General features: G+C 41.8%; 1 protein-coding gene across 1 annotated transcript in view; it reads right to left on the bottom strand.

Annotated features, from left to right (window-relative positions):
* Positions 1–18,298, bottom strand: part of MERTK (c-mer proto-oncogene tyrosine kinase) — a 120,760-nt gene that overhangs the window by 87,360 nt on the left and 15,102 nt on the right. Inside the window, exons 2-3 of the mRNA XM_006876450.1 lie at positions 15,072–15,172; positions 11,243–11,416 (exon numbers count right to left, since the gene is read on the bottom strand). Of these exons, the coding sequence (XP_006876512.1) occupies positions 11,243–11,416; positions 15,072–15,172 (275 nt within the window). The remainder of the gene's footprint in view (positions 1–11,242; positions 11,417–15,071; positions 15,173–18,298) is intronic.

The raw sequence follows: 18,298 nt of genomic DNA on the forward strand, positions 1-18,298 counted from the left end.
GAAGGTGGAGGGTCAGAGAAAAAGAGGAAGACCCCCAGCGAGATGGATTGGTCAAGTGGCAGCATCAATGGACTCAAGCATTGCAACAGTAGTGAGGTTGGCCCAGGATCAGGCAGTGTTTCGTTCTGCTGTGCATAAGGTCGGTTTGGGTCGGTACCAACTCGATGGCACCTAACAACAACAACAACATGCTACCAGAGGGTAGTGGTTCCAGTACAGTGACTAGAGGGTCACTGTAAGTTAAAACCAATTCAAGGGCATTTAACAACAACAATGAGCCAATCTGTAAGATAAAGATGTGGTTGTATGCTCCCATAAAGATTTACAGCCTTGGTGCAGCTCTATTCTGTCCTATATGGTTGATAAGAGTCAGAATGGGTTTGGTTTGGCTTTTTAAAAGCCTACATCAACCTCAGAGTCCTGGTGTGGTGCTGTGGATAAAGCACTGGACTGCAAGGTCAGTTTCAACCTCAAGGTCAGTGGTTCAAACTCACCAGCCACTTCTTGGAAACTCTATATAGGATCTCTATGAGCTGGAACCGATTCAGTGACACTTAACAACATCAACCCCACCTGGAGAAGATGAACAGGGATTTACCAGACAGACAGTGAGACAACAGCAGAAGGGACAGCCCAGTGAGGGAACACAGTGCATTCAAGAACCTCCCAGGAGCTTAGTAGGACTCACAAGTTTTTAGCTTTGCAGGCAAGGCAGAAGGGGATCTGGAAAAGTAATCAGGAGACCCAAAGACATCAGGGTAAAATGATAGATTTTAGTCTGCATGTACTGGGGAATAACATATGTATGCATTTTAGTAGAATTTCTCTCTCGATAGTGTGGAAGATGACTCAACGTGTATGTGTAGGAGCAAGGACATGGAAGTAAGCAGGGATGGCAGTTCGGAGGTGATTGCAACAGTCCTGTAGATTATCAGGAAAGTCTGAATCAAGACCATCCCAGAAATTCAGAGGAAGAGATGAATGACGCAACTAACATTTGAGAAGAACAACATACAGAACCTCGTGACTGTGCGTTAGAAGGAGAAAAGAGAGGAGCATCCGATTATATTTCAGGTTTCTGACGTGCACATGCTTACATGGCCTGGCATTCACGTCACTACATAGCACCAGTATGCCGGGTCTGCCATCAAACAAGCATTTAACAAACACTGCTGTGTGGCGATGTAGCATAAGGACTGGACTGTTCACCACAAGGTCGGTGCTTCAAATTCACTAGCTGCTCCTCAGAAACCCTACACAGGGTCACTATGAGTTGGAACTGACTGGATGACTTAACAACATTACTAAGAAAACGAAAATCAACAGCATTGGGTTTTTTTGTTTTTTGTTTTTTTAAACTGCATTTTCAATGAAACTTAGCAGCATTGCATTTCAAACCCTTAACAAATAGGAAAAATGCTTGGGCAATGCAATAAGGATCCTGCGTAGTCATTTAGAAACAAGATGGAGAATTCCAACTCAGCTATTTAAGAGTTTTCATTTTAAGATAAATTTGCTTCCACTCTTAAAATTCTAGAAAAATTTGTGGCTCCAAATTGAAATCTATGAAATGCTAGCAAGAATTTTCATTGTCATTTTGTTTCTTATAAATGGCCATCCCAGCTAGAAGGTGGATTGATCGTACCATACACACCCTCATTTGGAAGCATTGTCTTATAAACATTTCTACAGCTACAATGCTAGTGGCTGTTTCCAGGGCTACTACTTAGCACTAAGCTGAACCCTAAAGACTGGGCAAGAAGAGCTTCAATGGCTGCCTTCAAGTAACCCACTGTCTTGTGGAAACACAGGAAAGCAAAGGGATAAATCGGACATTCTGAAAGATCAAAAATTGCTATCAAGCAAGAACATCCACAGATGATACCTATTTGACCTGGCTTCAATGACGGGATAAACAGAGCTCAACCCGAAGAAGAAAGAAGAGGAAAAAAGCGTCATCTGATACAATTCTATAAACATGACTTACACCTATAAATGCAGTAGCTCAAAAGAGGAAACAAATCCCTTCTTTAAGAACTATTCCCATCCCCTCCACACAAAGAGCAGACAGGGATGGGCAACTTGGACATTGGCTACCAAAAATGGGGGGAGGGATACAAAGGTAAGAAGTGACTGGCTTACAAGCTTTCAAGAGGGAACCTAGATCCAAAGGGCGTGGAGGAAAGTAGAGTCTCCAGTGAATAGTGTCCAGCCTGTCCAGGAAGGGCTGATGAAACAAAATACAGATGGGTCTCTTGTGATGCGATGGTGAATAACTGTTATCAGGACTGATTGTGAGGATTGGAAATCTAAAGGTGGGCATTTTGTAGCAAGGAGGGGAGTGATTAACTTTTCAGTCTAGGAGCGGAGGACTCTAGGACCATCAATGGAGAAAAGCAGAGAGCGGGATCCTACCCAGAGAAGCGGTGAGGCCTGAGATGGAGACAGAGAAGACGATGTCAAGAGATGATGTGGCTGGGGACTCGGGATCAGGAGATGGAAAGGGGCTGAGGACTGTGGTGGGGGTGTGTGCAGGATTCCAGGGTACACCCTTTGGTTGGGTGAGGATGCATGCACGGGATGGTAACTATGCCAATGAAATGATAGATGATGGAATGAATGTAAAGCTAACGTTCTCCCATGTAGACTATCACACAATTCACAATAAAACATTAAAAAAAAATTGCTATCAAATTGGCAACGAGTAGAGACTGTTAAGGTTGAGTACATATGATTTGGTGAGCCAAGTCATATTCTACTAAGGAAAAATAATGGCAAGTTATTTTTGGCAGGTGATTAGAATATATCAAAATATGAAGCATGCACATTTTTTTTACCTTAACTCCCCTGGTGTGGTGCTGCAGGTTAATGTGCTGAACTGCAAGGTCAATTTGAATATCAAGGTTGGCGGTTCAAGCTCACCAGCCACTCCTCAGAAACCCTATACAGGATCTTTATGAGTCAGAACCGACTCGACAATACTTAACAACAACAACAACTCTTTTAGAAATATTTCTGAAAGAAGCTTTGCTTTGGTATGTCACTATTGTTTGAACAGTTTATAGTGAATATGTATTCATATATTATTTATAGGATAAAAGGGTAAAATTAACCTGTACATGTATTCTAATTCTAATCAAAGAAAATATCACCTATATGTGTACACACATACATATACACTAATAGGAAATATCAGTGTATTTGCTATAATTATATAAAATGTGCAACAGGATGCAAAAACACTTTTCTGAATTTTCTGTACTTTTACGCATACTTCCATAATTATAAAAAAGAAATGTTATTCAAAATGCTTAATGCTGAAATTACAACACAATAGCTAAATCAGAAAACTGAGATTTGTACAAACCACACAGCTGATTCAGATTTTACCAGTCACGTATGCACTCATTTATTTGTGCGTGTCGTTGCTGTTAAGTGCCATCAGGTCCATTCCAACCCATGGAGACCTTTATAGAGTTTCCAAGTAGCAGCTGGTGAACTTGAACCACCGACCTTGTGGTTCAAACCAACTTTGCAATCCAAATGCATTTATCCACAGCAACACACCAGGACTCCACATGTGTGTGTGTATGTAGCTCTATGCAATTTTACCATACATATGTGGTAGCTTTACATAATTACCACCACAATAAAGATTATTTAATAAAAAGCATACTATTAAGAGTCCTGGTGTAGTGTTGTAGGATAAGATTTATACTTCTAACCACAGGTCGGCAGTTTAAACCCATCAGCTGCTGTTTTGAAACCCTATACAGGATCATTATGAGTCAGAACCGATCTGATGGCACTTAACAATAACAACAATATACTATTAGACTATAAAAATGCTCAGTTCCTGTTTCACATCCATCTCCTCCTTCAAAGGAAAATTATCTTCAAATTGAAGAAAGAAGACTATAAATTATAAATAGTTATAAACCACAAACAGGTGGCAGTTATAAGGGTTCATCTGGCCATTGAGAAAGAAATCGGATCTCCAAAATGAGAGACAATAGCCATAGGTTTTTTCAAAGAATTTTCAAATCCTAGTGGCGCAGGTCGGGCTGCTATCTTCAAGGTCAGAAGTTCAAGTCTACCAGCTGCTCTGCAGGAGAAAGATAACGCTTTTAAGCTCCTGTAAAGATTTATAGCCTCAGGCTGCTATGAGTTAGAACAAACAAAACAGTACGCAGCAGCTGCATCCCAGAAAAACACTCTTCTAATTTCTGAGAAAAATTCAGAAGAAGAAAAGTTCTAGATGAACATATATGGACGGATCTTTGCCTTTGTTATAGGTTGAATTGTGTTGCCCCCCAAAATATGTACTGAAATCCTAACCCCGATGTTGTTTTTGTGTGTCACAGAGTTGACAGTGACTCATAACGACCCATAGGGCAGAGTAGAACTGCCCCATAGAGTTTCCTAGCTGGAACAACTCTTTATGAGAGCAGATTGCTAGGTCTTTTCTCCTGGGCTGGAGGGTTTGAACCAGCAACCTTTAGTTTAGCAGCCAAGAGTTTAACCTTTGCTTCACTAGGGCTCCTCTGAACCTTATGCCTGTACAAATTTGGGGATGGCTTTTTCTTTGCTATGTTAATGAGACTTTTTCAGTGTAGGATGTGTCCCAAACTTAATGACCTCCGAAGTTCTCAAAACAGCAGATTAGCCTTAGAAGCAAGCCAGCTAAACAGGAGAGTAGGAATGATGCCACGTGGAGACCACCGAGACACTGAGGAGCATGTTGTTGTTGTTAGGTGCTGTCAAGTCAGTTCTGACTCACAGCAACCTTATGCACAACAGAATGAATCACTGCCTAGCCCTGCACCATAGTCTCAATCTTTGTTAAGCTTGAGCCCGTTGTTGCTGCCACTGTGCCAATCCACTCATTTGGAGCTAGAGAGGTGTCTTTCTCTTTTTCACTGACCCTCCTCTTTACCTAGTTTGATGTCCTTCTCCAGGACTGGTCCCTCTGATAATATGTCTGAAGTATGAGAGACAAAGTCTCACCATCCTGACTTCTAAAGGAGCATTCTGGCTCTACTTCTTTCAACACAGATTTGTTTGCTATTCTGGCAGTCCATGGTACTTTTAATATTCGTCTCCAATGCCATAACTCAAATGCATCAATTAGTCTGCAGTTTTCCTTATTCATTGTCCAACTTTCATATGCATATGAAGCTACTGAGGGGCCTTGTTTTTGTTGTTGTCCTGGAGTCAATTCCTACTCATAGTGACCCTTTTTTAGCATTTCTAAGGAGCAGCTGGTGGGTTTGAACTGCCGACCCTGCGATTCAAACCAACTGTTGCAGTCCAGTGCTGCACGACACCAGGACTCCATTGAGGAGCATTGTTGTTATTGTTGTTGTTGCTAAATGCTGCTGAATTGGTTCTGACTCATAGCAACCCTGTATAGGGTTTCCGAGGAGCAACTGCTGGGTTTCAAAAGCTGACCTTTGGTTCAAAACAACCTTGCGGTCCAGTGCTTATCCTATATCACCACGCCAGGACCCACAGCCACTAGGTTATCTGAAATTAAAAGACTGGTCACAACATAAGTATACACCACTGCTGAGAATGTAATATGATACAACCATATTGAAAAAGGCATTTTCTTAAAAAAAATGTATCACATGATCCAGCAATCGCTCTCCTAGGTAGTCATCCAAAATTAAATAAGAAATACACGTCCCCCAAAACAACTTGCATATAAATATGTACAGCAGCTTTATTCATGATAGCCAACAGCCATTAACATCCCAAATGTTCACTAAACCAATGGAGGGACAGAGTGAGAGATGTTCAAAAATATAATATTGCTTAGCAATAAAATAATAATAACATTAGTAGTACATACAACAGCAAGGATGAATCTCAAAATCATTATGTTGCCCAAATTTTTAAAAAAACACACACACTTTAACTGTTCTTAAAAATAATTTTTCTAATAAATTATTTTTAATTTTTATATCTAACTCAGAGTCCTGGTGTGGGGCTGTGGGATAATGCACTAGACTGCGAGGTTGGTTTGAACTACAGGGTCAGTGGTTCAAACTCACCACCTGCTCTTCAGAAACCCTAGAGAGGGTCGCTATGAGTTGGAACCGACTTGATGGCACTTAACAAACAGTAACAACATATCTAACTCAGTCTAAACCATTGGAATGTAGTCGATTTGGAATCATAGCAACCCTGTAGGACAGATTATAGGTGCCTCAGATGGCTTCCAAAGCTGTAAATATTCCTGGAAGCAGACTGACACATCTTTCTACCTCAGAACAGCTGGTGGACCAACCTTTTATAGCAGCTGTACGCTAAACCACTGTGCCACCAGGGTTCATTTTAATGCCTACTGTCATACCTTAAACTATACTTAGTCTTGTCTTGTTCACTGATCTAGGTGATCAGTCTCACTGAAACCCCTGAAACTTTGTGAGTCTTTAAATCTATCTAGGATCAAAAAGCCTCATCATTCTCCTGAGGAGCAACTGATAGATTTGAACTGCTGACCTTGTGGTTAGCAGCCAACCTTGTACTCCACCACGCTACCAGGACTTTTAAAATGATACAAGCACTTTGAAAACTTTAATTAATCAGAGCATTGATTTACTCCATAAATGATGTGCTGCCCAATTTGCAAACTGACTATTAAAAATCGACACAGCAAGCAGTTAATGGTGCTCTTAGTTGTTTATTTCTGATACTAATCTATGATGATAGAAATCAGAACAGTGTTGCCAGTAAGAGGCAGGCACTGATTGGAAAAGAACATGAGGGAGGAGCACCACATCCTATATCAAAAACAAGCACCTTAGAACACCATTGGCTGGTTGCTAGAGAGGTGATGTAATGGTCTATATTTTCATTGAAGTTGTGGTTACATGTGTGTATACTCTTATAACTATCAAAACTCACTGGGCTGCGCACTTAAATGCTGAACATTACTTATATGTCAACTTTACCTCAATGGAGGGAAAAAAATCTTTGTTATGGGATTTCAGAGCATCCATCCTAGAGAGATTATCAAACCAGTGGAGAAACTTAAAGAATATTCAGAAAAAGTCAGAGAAAGCAAAACGTTCCTCTGGAAATCAGGAGTTATAAAAATGATTCAGAGATAATGGCTCCAGGCTGACACCAAGTTTATCCATTCTCTCCGTAAATACTGACTCAGCACTACTATGAGTCAGATTGAACTGTGGGCTCTGAGAATGAAGAGGTGAATGGGAGAGACAAGGCTTCTTTAGCACTCATTCCTAAAGAAGAGAGTCAAGGAGACTAAACGAAAAAATAAGGCAGTTATGGACTGTGACAAGTATAATGAAGGAAGTATCAAAGAGCATGTGATTGGGAGTAAACAGGGGGTGGGAGGAGCTAAGAGTTAGCAGTCAAGGAAGACCTCTCTGAAGAACTAGAACAGAGGCACATAGAAAGTATCTTAGGCAGATAGAAGAAAGAGTGCAAAGTTCCTATGGCAGGCAGGAGAGAGTGGGCTGGGATTGTATTAGAGTCTGGTGAACGTAAAGCATGTGAGTCTAAAGACACAGGAGAAACTGTGGATCAGTCTAATGGGAAGCCACCAAAGGAGTTTCAGCAAGTAAATGATTTGATCTGTTAACACTGCATAAAATGGGTTAGAGAGAGACAAGGCTAGAAGTAATAGGAAACTACTGCAGTAATGTTTTCAAGAGTTGGAGGTCATATTGGAGGGGGAGAGAAAGGAATAGCCAGAAATATCACCTTAGAAAGCTTGTAAGACCATCTTCTGCCTATAACTGATTGGAATACCTAAAATGGGGCTACAATGTGCCCAGTGAAGTAGGCTTCCTGCAGAGCCTCTGCATTACATAAGACTATAGGTGGAATTCTGAACAGCATCAGAATCTTCAGAAGTGGGAAATTTCCACTTGGAAGGATGGGCAGACCAGCCTGGAGTGGCTAGAAGAACAGAAGATACTTCTTGAAAGAAAGACCAACAGGAAAAATATAAAACAATACAGGCAGACCGACAGATTACTATAAGAACAAGTAAGTTGCTCGCCCAGGAAACATCAAGGCAAGTGGTTGAGTCCCCTCTGAGCAAACCCCTTCCAAGACTAAGACTCAATGGGAATACACACTCTGATTGGTGACCACGTTCATCACCGATAGGGGAAGTGAGGAAAAATCAGCAATGAAGTTGCAAGCTAAGCCCTACAACATTCAGTAGACTCCTGTGAACCCGGGTGGAGACCTGGTTGGCCAGCAGTGTGGCAAGACCTGGGGACTCTTGGGCCCAGAGTCAGTGACATAGCCACAAAGGACTAGAGTGGAGAGTGAAGCATTCAGCTGATAAGAACAGAGGGCATATGCACAAGAACATCCACACTTGCAGATAATACCCAGTTGACCTGACTTCAATGACTGGATGATCAGAGCTCAACTAGAAGAAAGAAGAGGAAAAAAAGAGTAATCTGATGAACTTGACCTACATCTATTGATGCAGTAACTCAAAATAGGGAACAAATCTTTATAGCAAGGATCATTCCCACCCCCTCCATACACAGAGTAGACAGGGCTGGGCAACTTGGACATTGGCTACCCAAAGTTGGGGGTGCTACAAAGGCAAGAAGTGATTGGTTTACAAGCTATCAAGAGAGAACCTAGATCCAGAGGGCATGGAGGAAGGTAGAATCTCCACTGAGTAGTATCCAATCTGTCTAGGCGGAGCTGATGAGAGGAAATGCAGATGGGTCACTTGCGATACAATAGTGAATAATTGTTATCAGGACTGATTGTGAGTGTTGGAAATGTAAAGGTAGATGTTTTTTAGCAAGGAAGGGAGTGATTAACTTTGCAGTCTAGGAGTGGAGGTCCCTGGGACCATCAAAGGAGAAGAGCAGAGAGCGGGACCCTACCCAGAGAAGCAGTGACACCAGAGATGGAGGCAGAGAGGATGATGTGGAGAGATGGAGCAGCTGGGGACTTTAAAAAAAAAAAAAGTGATACAAGAAAGTGACAATTTCACTTTAGTGAATGAGCTGGTGGTCTCCTTGAGGTGTGGGAATCAGTCTTAAGGCAGGTTCCTTAGCTGGGTCTGACTTTGTTTCTTTGTTTGTTTTAAAACTTTTTTTAAATTATGAATGGGTGAAGGTGTACAGAGGGAATTAGTTTTCAACTCAACGATTCATACAGCTTGTTATCGTCACAAAGAAGCATCGCCCATCCCATTTACTCCCTATAATTTTTGTTCCAATTACTCCTTCTAACCCTTCTGACCTTTGTCTCTGGGTAAATACTGCCCACTAGATGTGAGTGGTTGATTGTTTTAACAAGTGGTGCCTCTGTGGTACAATTGTCTACCTTGTTGTTGTTGTTGTTATGTGTCGTGGAATTTGTTCCAACTCATAGCGACCCTGTACAGGGTTTCCGAGGCTGTAAGTCTTTACGAGAGCAGAAAGCCTCATCTTTCTCCCGCAGAACAGCTGGTAGTTTCGAACTGCTGACCTTGAGGTTGGCAGCCTGACTGGTAACCACTAGCTCCTTTTAGATCTATACATTGTTTGGCTGAAAATTGAACATGGAGGTGAGTTTAGTTCCAGGCCTGAAGAGTCAAAGAGGACCACAGTCTTGGGGGTTCCACTAGTTTCTGTCAGACCAGCAAGACTGGCCTGTTTTATGATTTTGAGTTGGTTCTGAATTAGATTCACATGATTTCCGTAATGAAGATACTGTTGTTTGTGTTAACAAAATTTTTTTAAAAAAAGAGTTGGTGGTCAATAGAAATGGGGAAAACACAGATTTAGATCTATGGTAAATGTAGAACTGACAGAACTTGTTGATGCTTTCAATGTGGAAAAAAAAAAGAGAAAAGGGAAGGATAGGCAAAGAGTGGTATCATTTACTAAAGTGGGGGATTCTGGGGTGGAACAAGTCTGGGGATAAATCAAGAGTTGTACATATGAACCCAGCAGAGGTCCTAGTGTGGCACTGCGGGTTAATGAGCTGTACTGCAAAGTTAGTTTGAACCACAAGGTCAGTATTTCAAGTTCATCAACTGCTTCTCAGAAACCCTATTCAGGGTCCTTTGGGTTGGAATTGGCTGGATGGCACTTAACAACAATGTGTACTCAGCATGTGGAAATGTCAAGGAGATGGCTAGAGACATAAGTCTGAGTTCAGTGGAGATATCAAGTTGGAGATAAAAAGTTATAGATCACCATCACAAAGAGGATACTGAAGCCAGGCCTGGAGGAACTTGCCCAGTAGCTCAGAGTGAAAAGAAATGGGCCCAGGGTGGACCTTCCGAATGCCTGCCAAGGACAAAGAAACAGTGAGGGAGGAGGAGTAAAGTGGGAAGAAGGCCAGAATGATAGTGTTTTCAGAAGTGCACCACTGTGCTCTCAGTGTTTAGCAGAGCCTCTAGTGGATAGCAGTCAATCCTGAAATCCTTGCTGAGTGCATAAAGAAAGGAAGGAAGAGAGGAACAGTTAGCTAACCAGACCAGATGTTTCTGAAAAATGAAGTCACAGGAGCCAAGGAGAAGCCCAGGAAACATCAACGGTGCAGAGAAGAACAGTGCTCCCTGGAGTGATGGGAAGGAGGCCAGGAGGCTCCCGTTTGGATGGAAATCAAGATGACTATGGAATGTCAAGTCAACCACAATCCCACAATGATTCACAATCTTCCCACAATAGCTCCTGGTGACAAAAGCACTTTCTTTGCTGTTAAACCTCACAGAAGTCTTTACATCAAAGATTCCTTAAGGGGAAGAATGGCCAGGCTGGTAAATCCACAGTTGCAATGGGAGACACCTGCAGGGTTCCCGTGTCTAGACTTGGGGATACTGGCCCCGTTACCAACTTAACTCTTGGTCTCATTGCCAGGCACTCCTGTATTTCCAAGCCTTACCCTATGGGGACCCCTTGAGCTGGTGATTCCTACTGGTCTTACCACCTCCCTGGTTCCCTAATCTAACTACCACACCTGTGTTTTCATCCCTCCTTGCTGCCCTCTGGTGGTACAAAACAGGGGTCCCTTAAGCCTTCATTATCAGAAAGAAGCCCTGGTATGGCGCTGTGGGTTAAAGCGCTGGACTGCAAGGTCCATTTGAACCACAAAGTCAGTGGTTCAAGCTCATCAGCTGCTTCTCGGAAACCCTACACAGGGTTGTTATGAGTCAGTACCGACTCGATGGCAGGATGGCAGTTAACAACAAATTATCAGGAAAAAAAAAAAAAAAATTAAGCAAACAGCAAAGACTTACCAGGAACAGTTAGAACAGAGGGAGATTTTTCAGGTTGATCATTAACCCGGCTGCTATTTTGGATCCAGAAAATGTTGACTGGGTCTGGTGGGCCCTTTGCCTGACAGGTGAGGTTGAAGGCTGTGTTTTTGGTGACATTCATGCTCTCTGGCTGCCTGGTAAAGTGGGGAAGTCCTGCAGAGGAAGAATTAATGGAAAGAATGTTTCAGACAAAAAGCAAAGATAGAGAACAAAAGGAATGCAAACTGTACTTCAATGTGGCAATCGGACATTTCTTTATGCATCGCCTCAGGTCTAAACGGCCGGCCAGGCTTCACCTACTGAATGTTGAGTAAGAAAAAACACAGAAACAAATTCCTACCAGTCTAGTTCAAGCGGTCTTTCCAGAACATTTTCCCACAGGAGGTGTGTAAATTGTGAGTGAGAACTGGTATTACCAGAAGGGAGCCAGGCAGTTCTTAAACCAACAGTTGTTCAAACTTCTATGACAGGTTGGCAGGTTTTCAGTATTCCTTACTGAAGTCAACACAGAGTAAAAGCAAAACTATGAAATAGGTCTGGCAACGCTGAAGGACAACTTATTGAGTGTAATACTTTCAGACCAATGAGAAGAAACACACTCAGGGTTGCTTCTTGTTGATGTATGCTTAAACCATTTTTTCAATGATCTTCAGCAAAACTATTGTGTGGTACTGATGGTGTTGTTGAATGATTTCAGCATTTTGTTGGATCACCTTATATTTTGGGCAAAAAACTCCAAGCAGCTAAACTATATGAAGAAGAACTGAAAAGTTGGAGGTTCGAGTATACTCAGAGGAGCCTCAGAAGCAGGGCCTCATGATCTACTTCCAAAAAGTCAGCAACTGAAAACCCTACGGAGCAGTTCTACTCTGACACACATAGGGTTGCCATGGGTTGGAGTTGACCCAATGGCAAAACCCATTCTCATTACATAACATTGGCATAGTTACATCTCTAAGATCTCCCACTGTAATTCCCTGATGGAAAAATTTGCTGAATAATAAGCATAGAACCATTTGGCCAGTTGAGTGATATCTGATGCCAGCCCTGAGAAAGTAGATAATAGAATGCATTTTGTTCCCTTAAAAAAAAAAAATGTTTTATGCTTGTCTGATTGCAAAACAACATTTTTCTGCCTTGTGGGCCTAGACTTACTTGTTCAGCATACAAACTGAATATGTGTATAAAAGGATTGAATCCTGACCCATAGCTTTCCGGATTTTAAGCCCGGCAGAATCCCTTTGCTCTGTTTAAATGACTGCCTCTTGGCCTGTGGGCAGGTTCTGAATGAGCACAACTAAATGTTCTGGAATTCCCATTCTTTTCATTGTTATCCATAGCTTGTTATAATCCACACAGTGAAATGACTTTGCATCATCAATAAAACACAAGTAAATATCTTCCTGATCTTCTTTTGGCTTTCAGTCAAGATCCATCTGACATCAACAGTGATATTCCTTGTTCCTTTTCTGAATTTGGCTTAAAATTCTGGTCGTACTCTGTTGTTATACTACTGATACCATTTTAAAATTATCTTCAGCAAAATTTGACTTTTACATGATATTAACGATGTTATTTGATAACGTCTGCATTCTGTTAGATAACCTTATTTGTTGAACAAGTAATCCAAAAAGCTGAGTTAAATGAAGAAGAATGAGACGTCAGGACTGGAGGAAGACTCATGAACAACAACTCTTGCTTATTGAAAACAAACAGGACTTAAACCATTTACTGATGAAGATCAAAGACTACTGCCTTCAGTATGAATTACACCTCTACATATAGAAAATAAAAATCCTCACAGCTGAACCAACAAGAAACAGCATGATAAACTGAGAAAAGATTAAAGGTACCAAGGATTTCATTCTACTTAAATCCACAATCAACATCCATGGAAGCAGCAGTCAGGAAATCAGTAATGTAGTTGATAAATCTGCTGCAAAAAAAAACCTCTTTAAACCTGGGTGGCCAGCAGTATGGCAAGACCTGGGGTCTCCTGGGCCCAGAGACAGTGACATAGTCACAGAGGACTAGAGTGGAGAGTGAAGCGTCCAGCTGATAAGAAGTGAGGGAATTTGCACAAGAACACCTGCACTTACAGGTAATACCCACTTGACCTGCCTTCAATGACTGGAAGAACAGAACTCAACTAGAAGAAGAAAGAAGAGGACAAAAAGAGTAATCTGAAAAATTTGATGAACTTGACCTACACCTATGAATGCAGTAGCTCAAAAGAGGGAACAAACCTTTACAGCGAGGATCATTCCTACAGGGTAGACAGGGATAGGCAACTTGGACATTGGCTACCCAAAATGGGGGGTGGGGTGGGGAGGAGGCTACGAAGGCAAGAGGGAGCCTAGATCCAGAGGGCGCAGAGGAAGGTCGAATCTCCACTGAGTATGATGAAAGGAGATGAAAGGAGATGGGGATAGGACTCTTGTGTTACAATAGTGAATCATTGCTATCAGAACTGACTGTGAGGGTTGGAAATGTAAAGGTAGACATTTTGTAGCAAAAGGAGGGGAGTGGTTGACTTTGCAGTCCAGGAGTGAAGGTCCCTGGGACCATCAATGGAGAAGAATGGTGTGCAGGACCCTACCCAGAGAAACAGTGACGCTAGAGATGGAGGCAGAGATGATGATGTGGAGAGATGGAGTCGCTGGGGACTCTAGACCCACAGAGGGAGAGGGGCTGTGTGCTGACAACTGAAGCATTTGGTTGTTTGATGATGCATGGAGGGGATTGTAATCATGGCAATGAAACAATATACGATAGGATGAATGTAAAGTTAATGTTCTCCCATGTAAACTATTACATAATTCACAATAAAAACTTTAAAAAATAACATAGGGAATGTGTGGTTGGTTGATGATGCATGGAGGGGATTGTAACAATGGCAATGGAACAATATACGATAGGATGAATGTATAACTAATGTTCTCCCATGTAAACTATCACATAATTCACAATAAAACATTTAAAAAAAACACAGAGGAAATGGAAGCAAATGCTGTTGAATGATGATGCATGGAGGGGATCGATCGTAATCATTGCAATGAAATGAAATACAATAGGATGAATACAGAGCTGGTGTTCTCCCATATAAACTATCACTCAGTTCACAATAAAAACTTAAAAATAAAAAAACCTCTTTAATACCTCTTTAAAGTATTAAAAAGCAAAGATGTCACCTGACCCACACCATGGTGTTTTCAATCATCTCATATGCAAAGAAAAGCAAGACAATGAATAAGGAAAACCAAATAATTGATCCCTTTGATTTAGGGTGTTGATGAAACATACCGACTATACCATGGACTGCCTGAAGAATGACTATATTTTTCTTGAAAGATAGCAGAATCAGGATGGTGCGATTTTGTCTCACATACGTTGGTCATGTTATCCTAAGGGACCAGTCCCTGGAGAAGGACATCATGCTTGATAAAGTAGAGGGAGAGTCAGTGAAAAGGAGGAAGACTTTCAATGAGATGGATTACAACAATGGGCTCAAATATAACAACAATTGTGAGGATGCTGCTGCAAGACTGGGTAGTGTTTCCTTTTGTTCTATGTATGGTTGGCATGAATGGGAACTGACTTGATGGCATCTAACAATAACAGGCCTAGGATATACTCAAAGACTTAGAAATAGTTATTATTGTCTTAAGCTGAAAACTAGGACCGCCTTGGAAATTTCATTTGTGAGGGTTGCACAGAGTTATAAATAGGTAGGCCAAATTCCAGATGATTCTACAAAAAGAAATGTACACAGGCTTTAAAACAATCAACCTTTGGCCTCTGGACTTACCTTGCACCACAATGTAGATGGGATCAGACACAATCTCGTCACTGTTTATTTTCATCTTGCAGACATACGATCCATTGTCTGAACGCTGCACATTGGTTATACTTCAAAGAAAAAACATACATAGATCATTATCTTTCAGATTATTGACCACTTTCTGAGTTCCTACTATGGGAATACAAAATTCTTCAACTTTATTAGTCATAAGCTGTCACCTGTCTTGATTTCCATCTCAGATGACTTACCAGTGAGTTTCTATTTTGGATACTGCCCACTCAAGGAACCCTGGAAATGTGTAGGTTTGTTTTAGTGGTTACAATGGCAGTAGGGCACCGAGGCTTTTAGGGGTCAGCAGTCACTATTCTATATCAGAAATTATTTTTCTGAGACTAGGACTGAATTCTATTTTGCATAAATACAAAATACTTGGCAAGGTTTAATATCTACCTAGTATTCTAGAGCTACTAGTGTTTCTATAATATCCACCCCCAGTAGTCTCTGGTTGTTGTTGTTGTTGTTCTGTGCTGTGGAGTCAGTTCCAATCCACAGCGACCCTGTACAGGGTTTCCGAGGCTGTAAATCTTTACGGGAGCAGAAAGCCTCATCTTTCTCCCACGGAACAGCTGGTAGTTTCTCTGGTTACACAAGTGTTAAAATGCTCGGCTGCTAACCAAAAGGCTGTGGTGTGAACCCACTAGCAGCTCTGTGAGACAAAGACCTGACCATCCGCTCCCCATGAAGACTACAGAAAACCCCACAAACTTATCAGACAGTTCAACTCAGTCACATGGGGTCACTATGAACTGGAATGGACATCCAACAACAAGATTTCCAGGATTGCAACTACCAGGAAAACAAAGTGCTGGTATCCTTAGTACTGTTTGAAACCTCCTCTGATTCAGTCGTCACTTTTGTTTTTTGGGGCTAATAAAATTTTAAATTATGATTTGAAATGACTATAACTTACAAGTTAATTTATTTGCTTTTTAAAAAACCTATTGTGAATTGAGTGAAGGTTGGCAGAGCAGATCATTAGTTTCACATTCAACAAATCATACACTTCTTTTCATCTCAAAGATTGCAGTCCCTTCAATGTGACATCACTTTATCCCACTTCCTCCTTGTGGTTCTTGTTTCCATTACTTCTATCTCAACACTTCTGAATTTTGTCCTTCGGTAAATGCTGCCTGCCCTTTGGATCTCGAATGGTTGACTATTCTATGGTGTACATACCTCACTAGAGTTGCTTTTCCCCCTATATACTTATATACTGCTTGGCTGAAATTTGAGCCACAACAGTTAAGTTCAGTTCCAGATTTGAAGGGTGACCAAGGACCATGGTCTTGGGGTTCCTCCAGTCTTTTTCTGACCAGTATCAGTCATCACTTTGGAAGCCTGGTCACTGAATGACCGGCTTTGACAACTGCCATATGCATGGGAATCGTCAGGGTGTAACCCCTAGTAATTCATTACCTCTCTTGGTATGGTCATGGCCAGCATTTAAGTGTTGAAATGTATATTAAACCACATTTCTCTTGCTTTCCTCATAATTAAAACATTACATTATAAACTATTTGTTGTAAAACAGTGCCCTTGGGTCTAAGAAGTCAAAATCCTACTCTATACCTTTCCAAGGTGCCAATGGGAACATGATGGTGCCATGGGATAAGCACTAGATTGTGAGCCATAAGGTAGACAGTTTGAGCCCACTAGTGCCTCCTCAGGAGAAAGATGAGGCTTTCTATTCCCACAAAGATTTAAAACCTTATACAGGGTAGTGATAGGCTGAAACTAGATTCCCCGGCATTTTAAGAACAACAAGATATCTATAATAAGAAGTTACATAATGTATGTAAAACATGCACTCAGTCAGAGGTCGGCAAGGGACATAGGAGGAACATTTTGAAATGGTGTGGCACTATAGGATAAGCACTGGACTACTAACTGAAAAGTTGGCAGTTCAAATCTACCAGTTTGTTGTTGTTAAGTGCAGTCAAGTCGGTTTCAACCCAGAGCAACCCTGTATAGGGTTTCCAAGGAGCTGCTGGTGAGTTTGAATCACCAACCTAGAGATTCAAACTGACTTTGCAGTCCAGCTCATTAGCCCACAGTGCCACACCAGGGCTCCAAATCCACCAATAGTTCCTCGGAAAACTTTGACAGAGTCTATATGAGTCTTAACTGACTCAGTGCCACTTAACAACAACAACAATATATGTTCCAGAGTTCCAGTTTGGGCGGCGGCAAAGACAGAATCAGGTAGGACAGCCTCGATAGGGGAGGGACTAAAAACCCAGAGAAGCTGCGATTACGAAACAGCACCAAAGCTCTGGATCTAACATAAGGTGAAGGGTGTTAGTTTCCCACACACACCAGTGGAAAAATCACTGTATAAAGGACAATACTGCCATTAAGGAATCGCTCGAGACATGGGACACCCCTGCGGCCACCCCACCCAGGCAGAGTTCAGCAGAGCTGGGCTACAGTCAGGCCCACAGAGGGAACCGGAGATAAAAGCATGACTTTTGCAAAAGGAGGTGCGGGGGGATTCTACACATTTTTGCTTCCTTTTCCCTGTCGCACCTTCTTTGCCCACCCCAGATGCCTTCAGGTGGGTGGGTGTGCACCCCCCTCCCCCAGCCCCCAAAAAAAGTCCAACGTTGAGCCCACAGGTTTTCCCATGGCACAGAGAAAAAGCGCCCCCTCGGTCCCAAGGGCAAATTATTTGGCAGCTGCTTATGACATCAGCTTCTGGGTCGCAGCCCTAAAATTAATTTGTGCAGGACCCTTTAATCCAGCATATCCATATGCGGAGAGGCAGAGATGCCAGGGATGGAGATAGAGACGATGACATGGACAGATGGAGCAGCTAGGGACACTGAACTCAGGGAGGGAGAGGGGCTGTGTGCAGACAGCCGGGGGGTGGGCCTGCAGGGTGTACCTTTTGGTTATTTGATGATGCATGGAAGGGACTGTAATCATTGCAATGAAACAATATGATAAGATGAATGTAAAACTGATGTTCTCCCATGTAAACCTCACAATAAAAACTCAAAAACAAAAAAACAATATAGGTTCCAACATGAGATGCTTTTATTGTCCCAAAGGCATTTATTTCTTCTCTATTTATCAGTCATATTAAAAAGGAAAGCGACTAGAGGGGGAAAAAATTATGAAGAGATTTGCCCTTCTTAGCAGCTTGCTTCCTTCATCATTCAACTTATCTCAAA

Source organism: Chrysochloris asiatica, unplaced genomic scaffold, assembly GCF_000296735.1.
Source record: "Chrysochloris asiatica unplaced genomic scaffold, ChrAsi1.0 scaffold00380, whole genome shotgun sequence".
Classification (NCBI taxonomy): Eukaryota; Metazoa; Chordata; class Mammalia; order Afrosoricida; family Chrysochloridae; genus Chrysochloris; species Chrysochloris asiatica.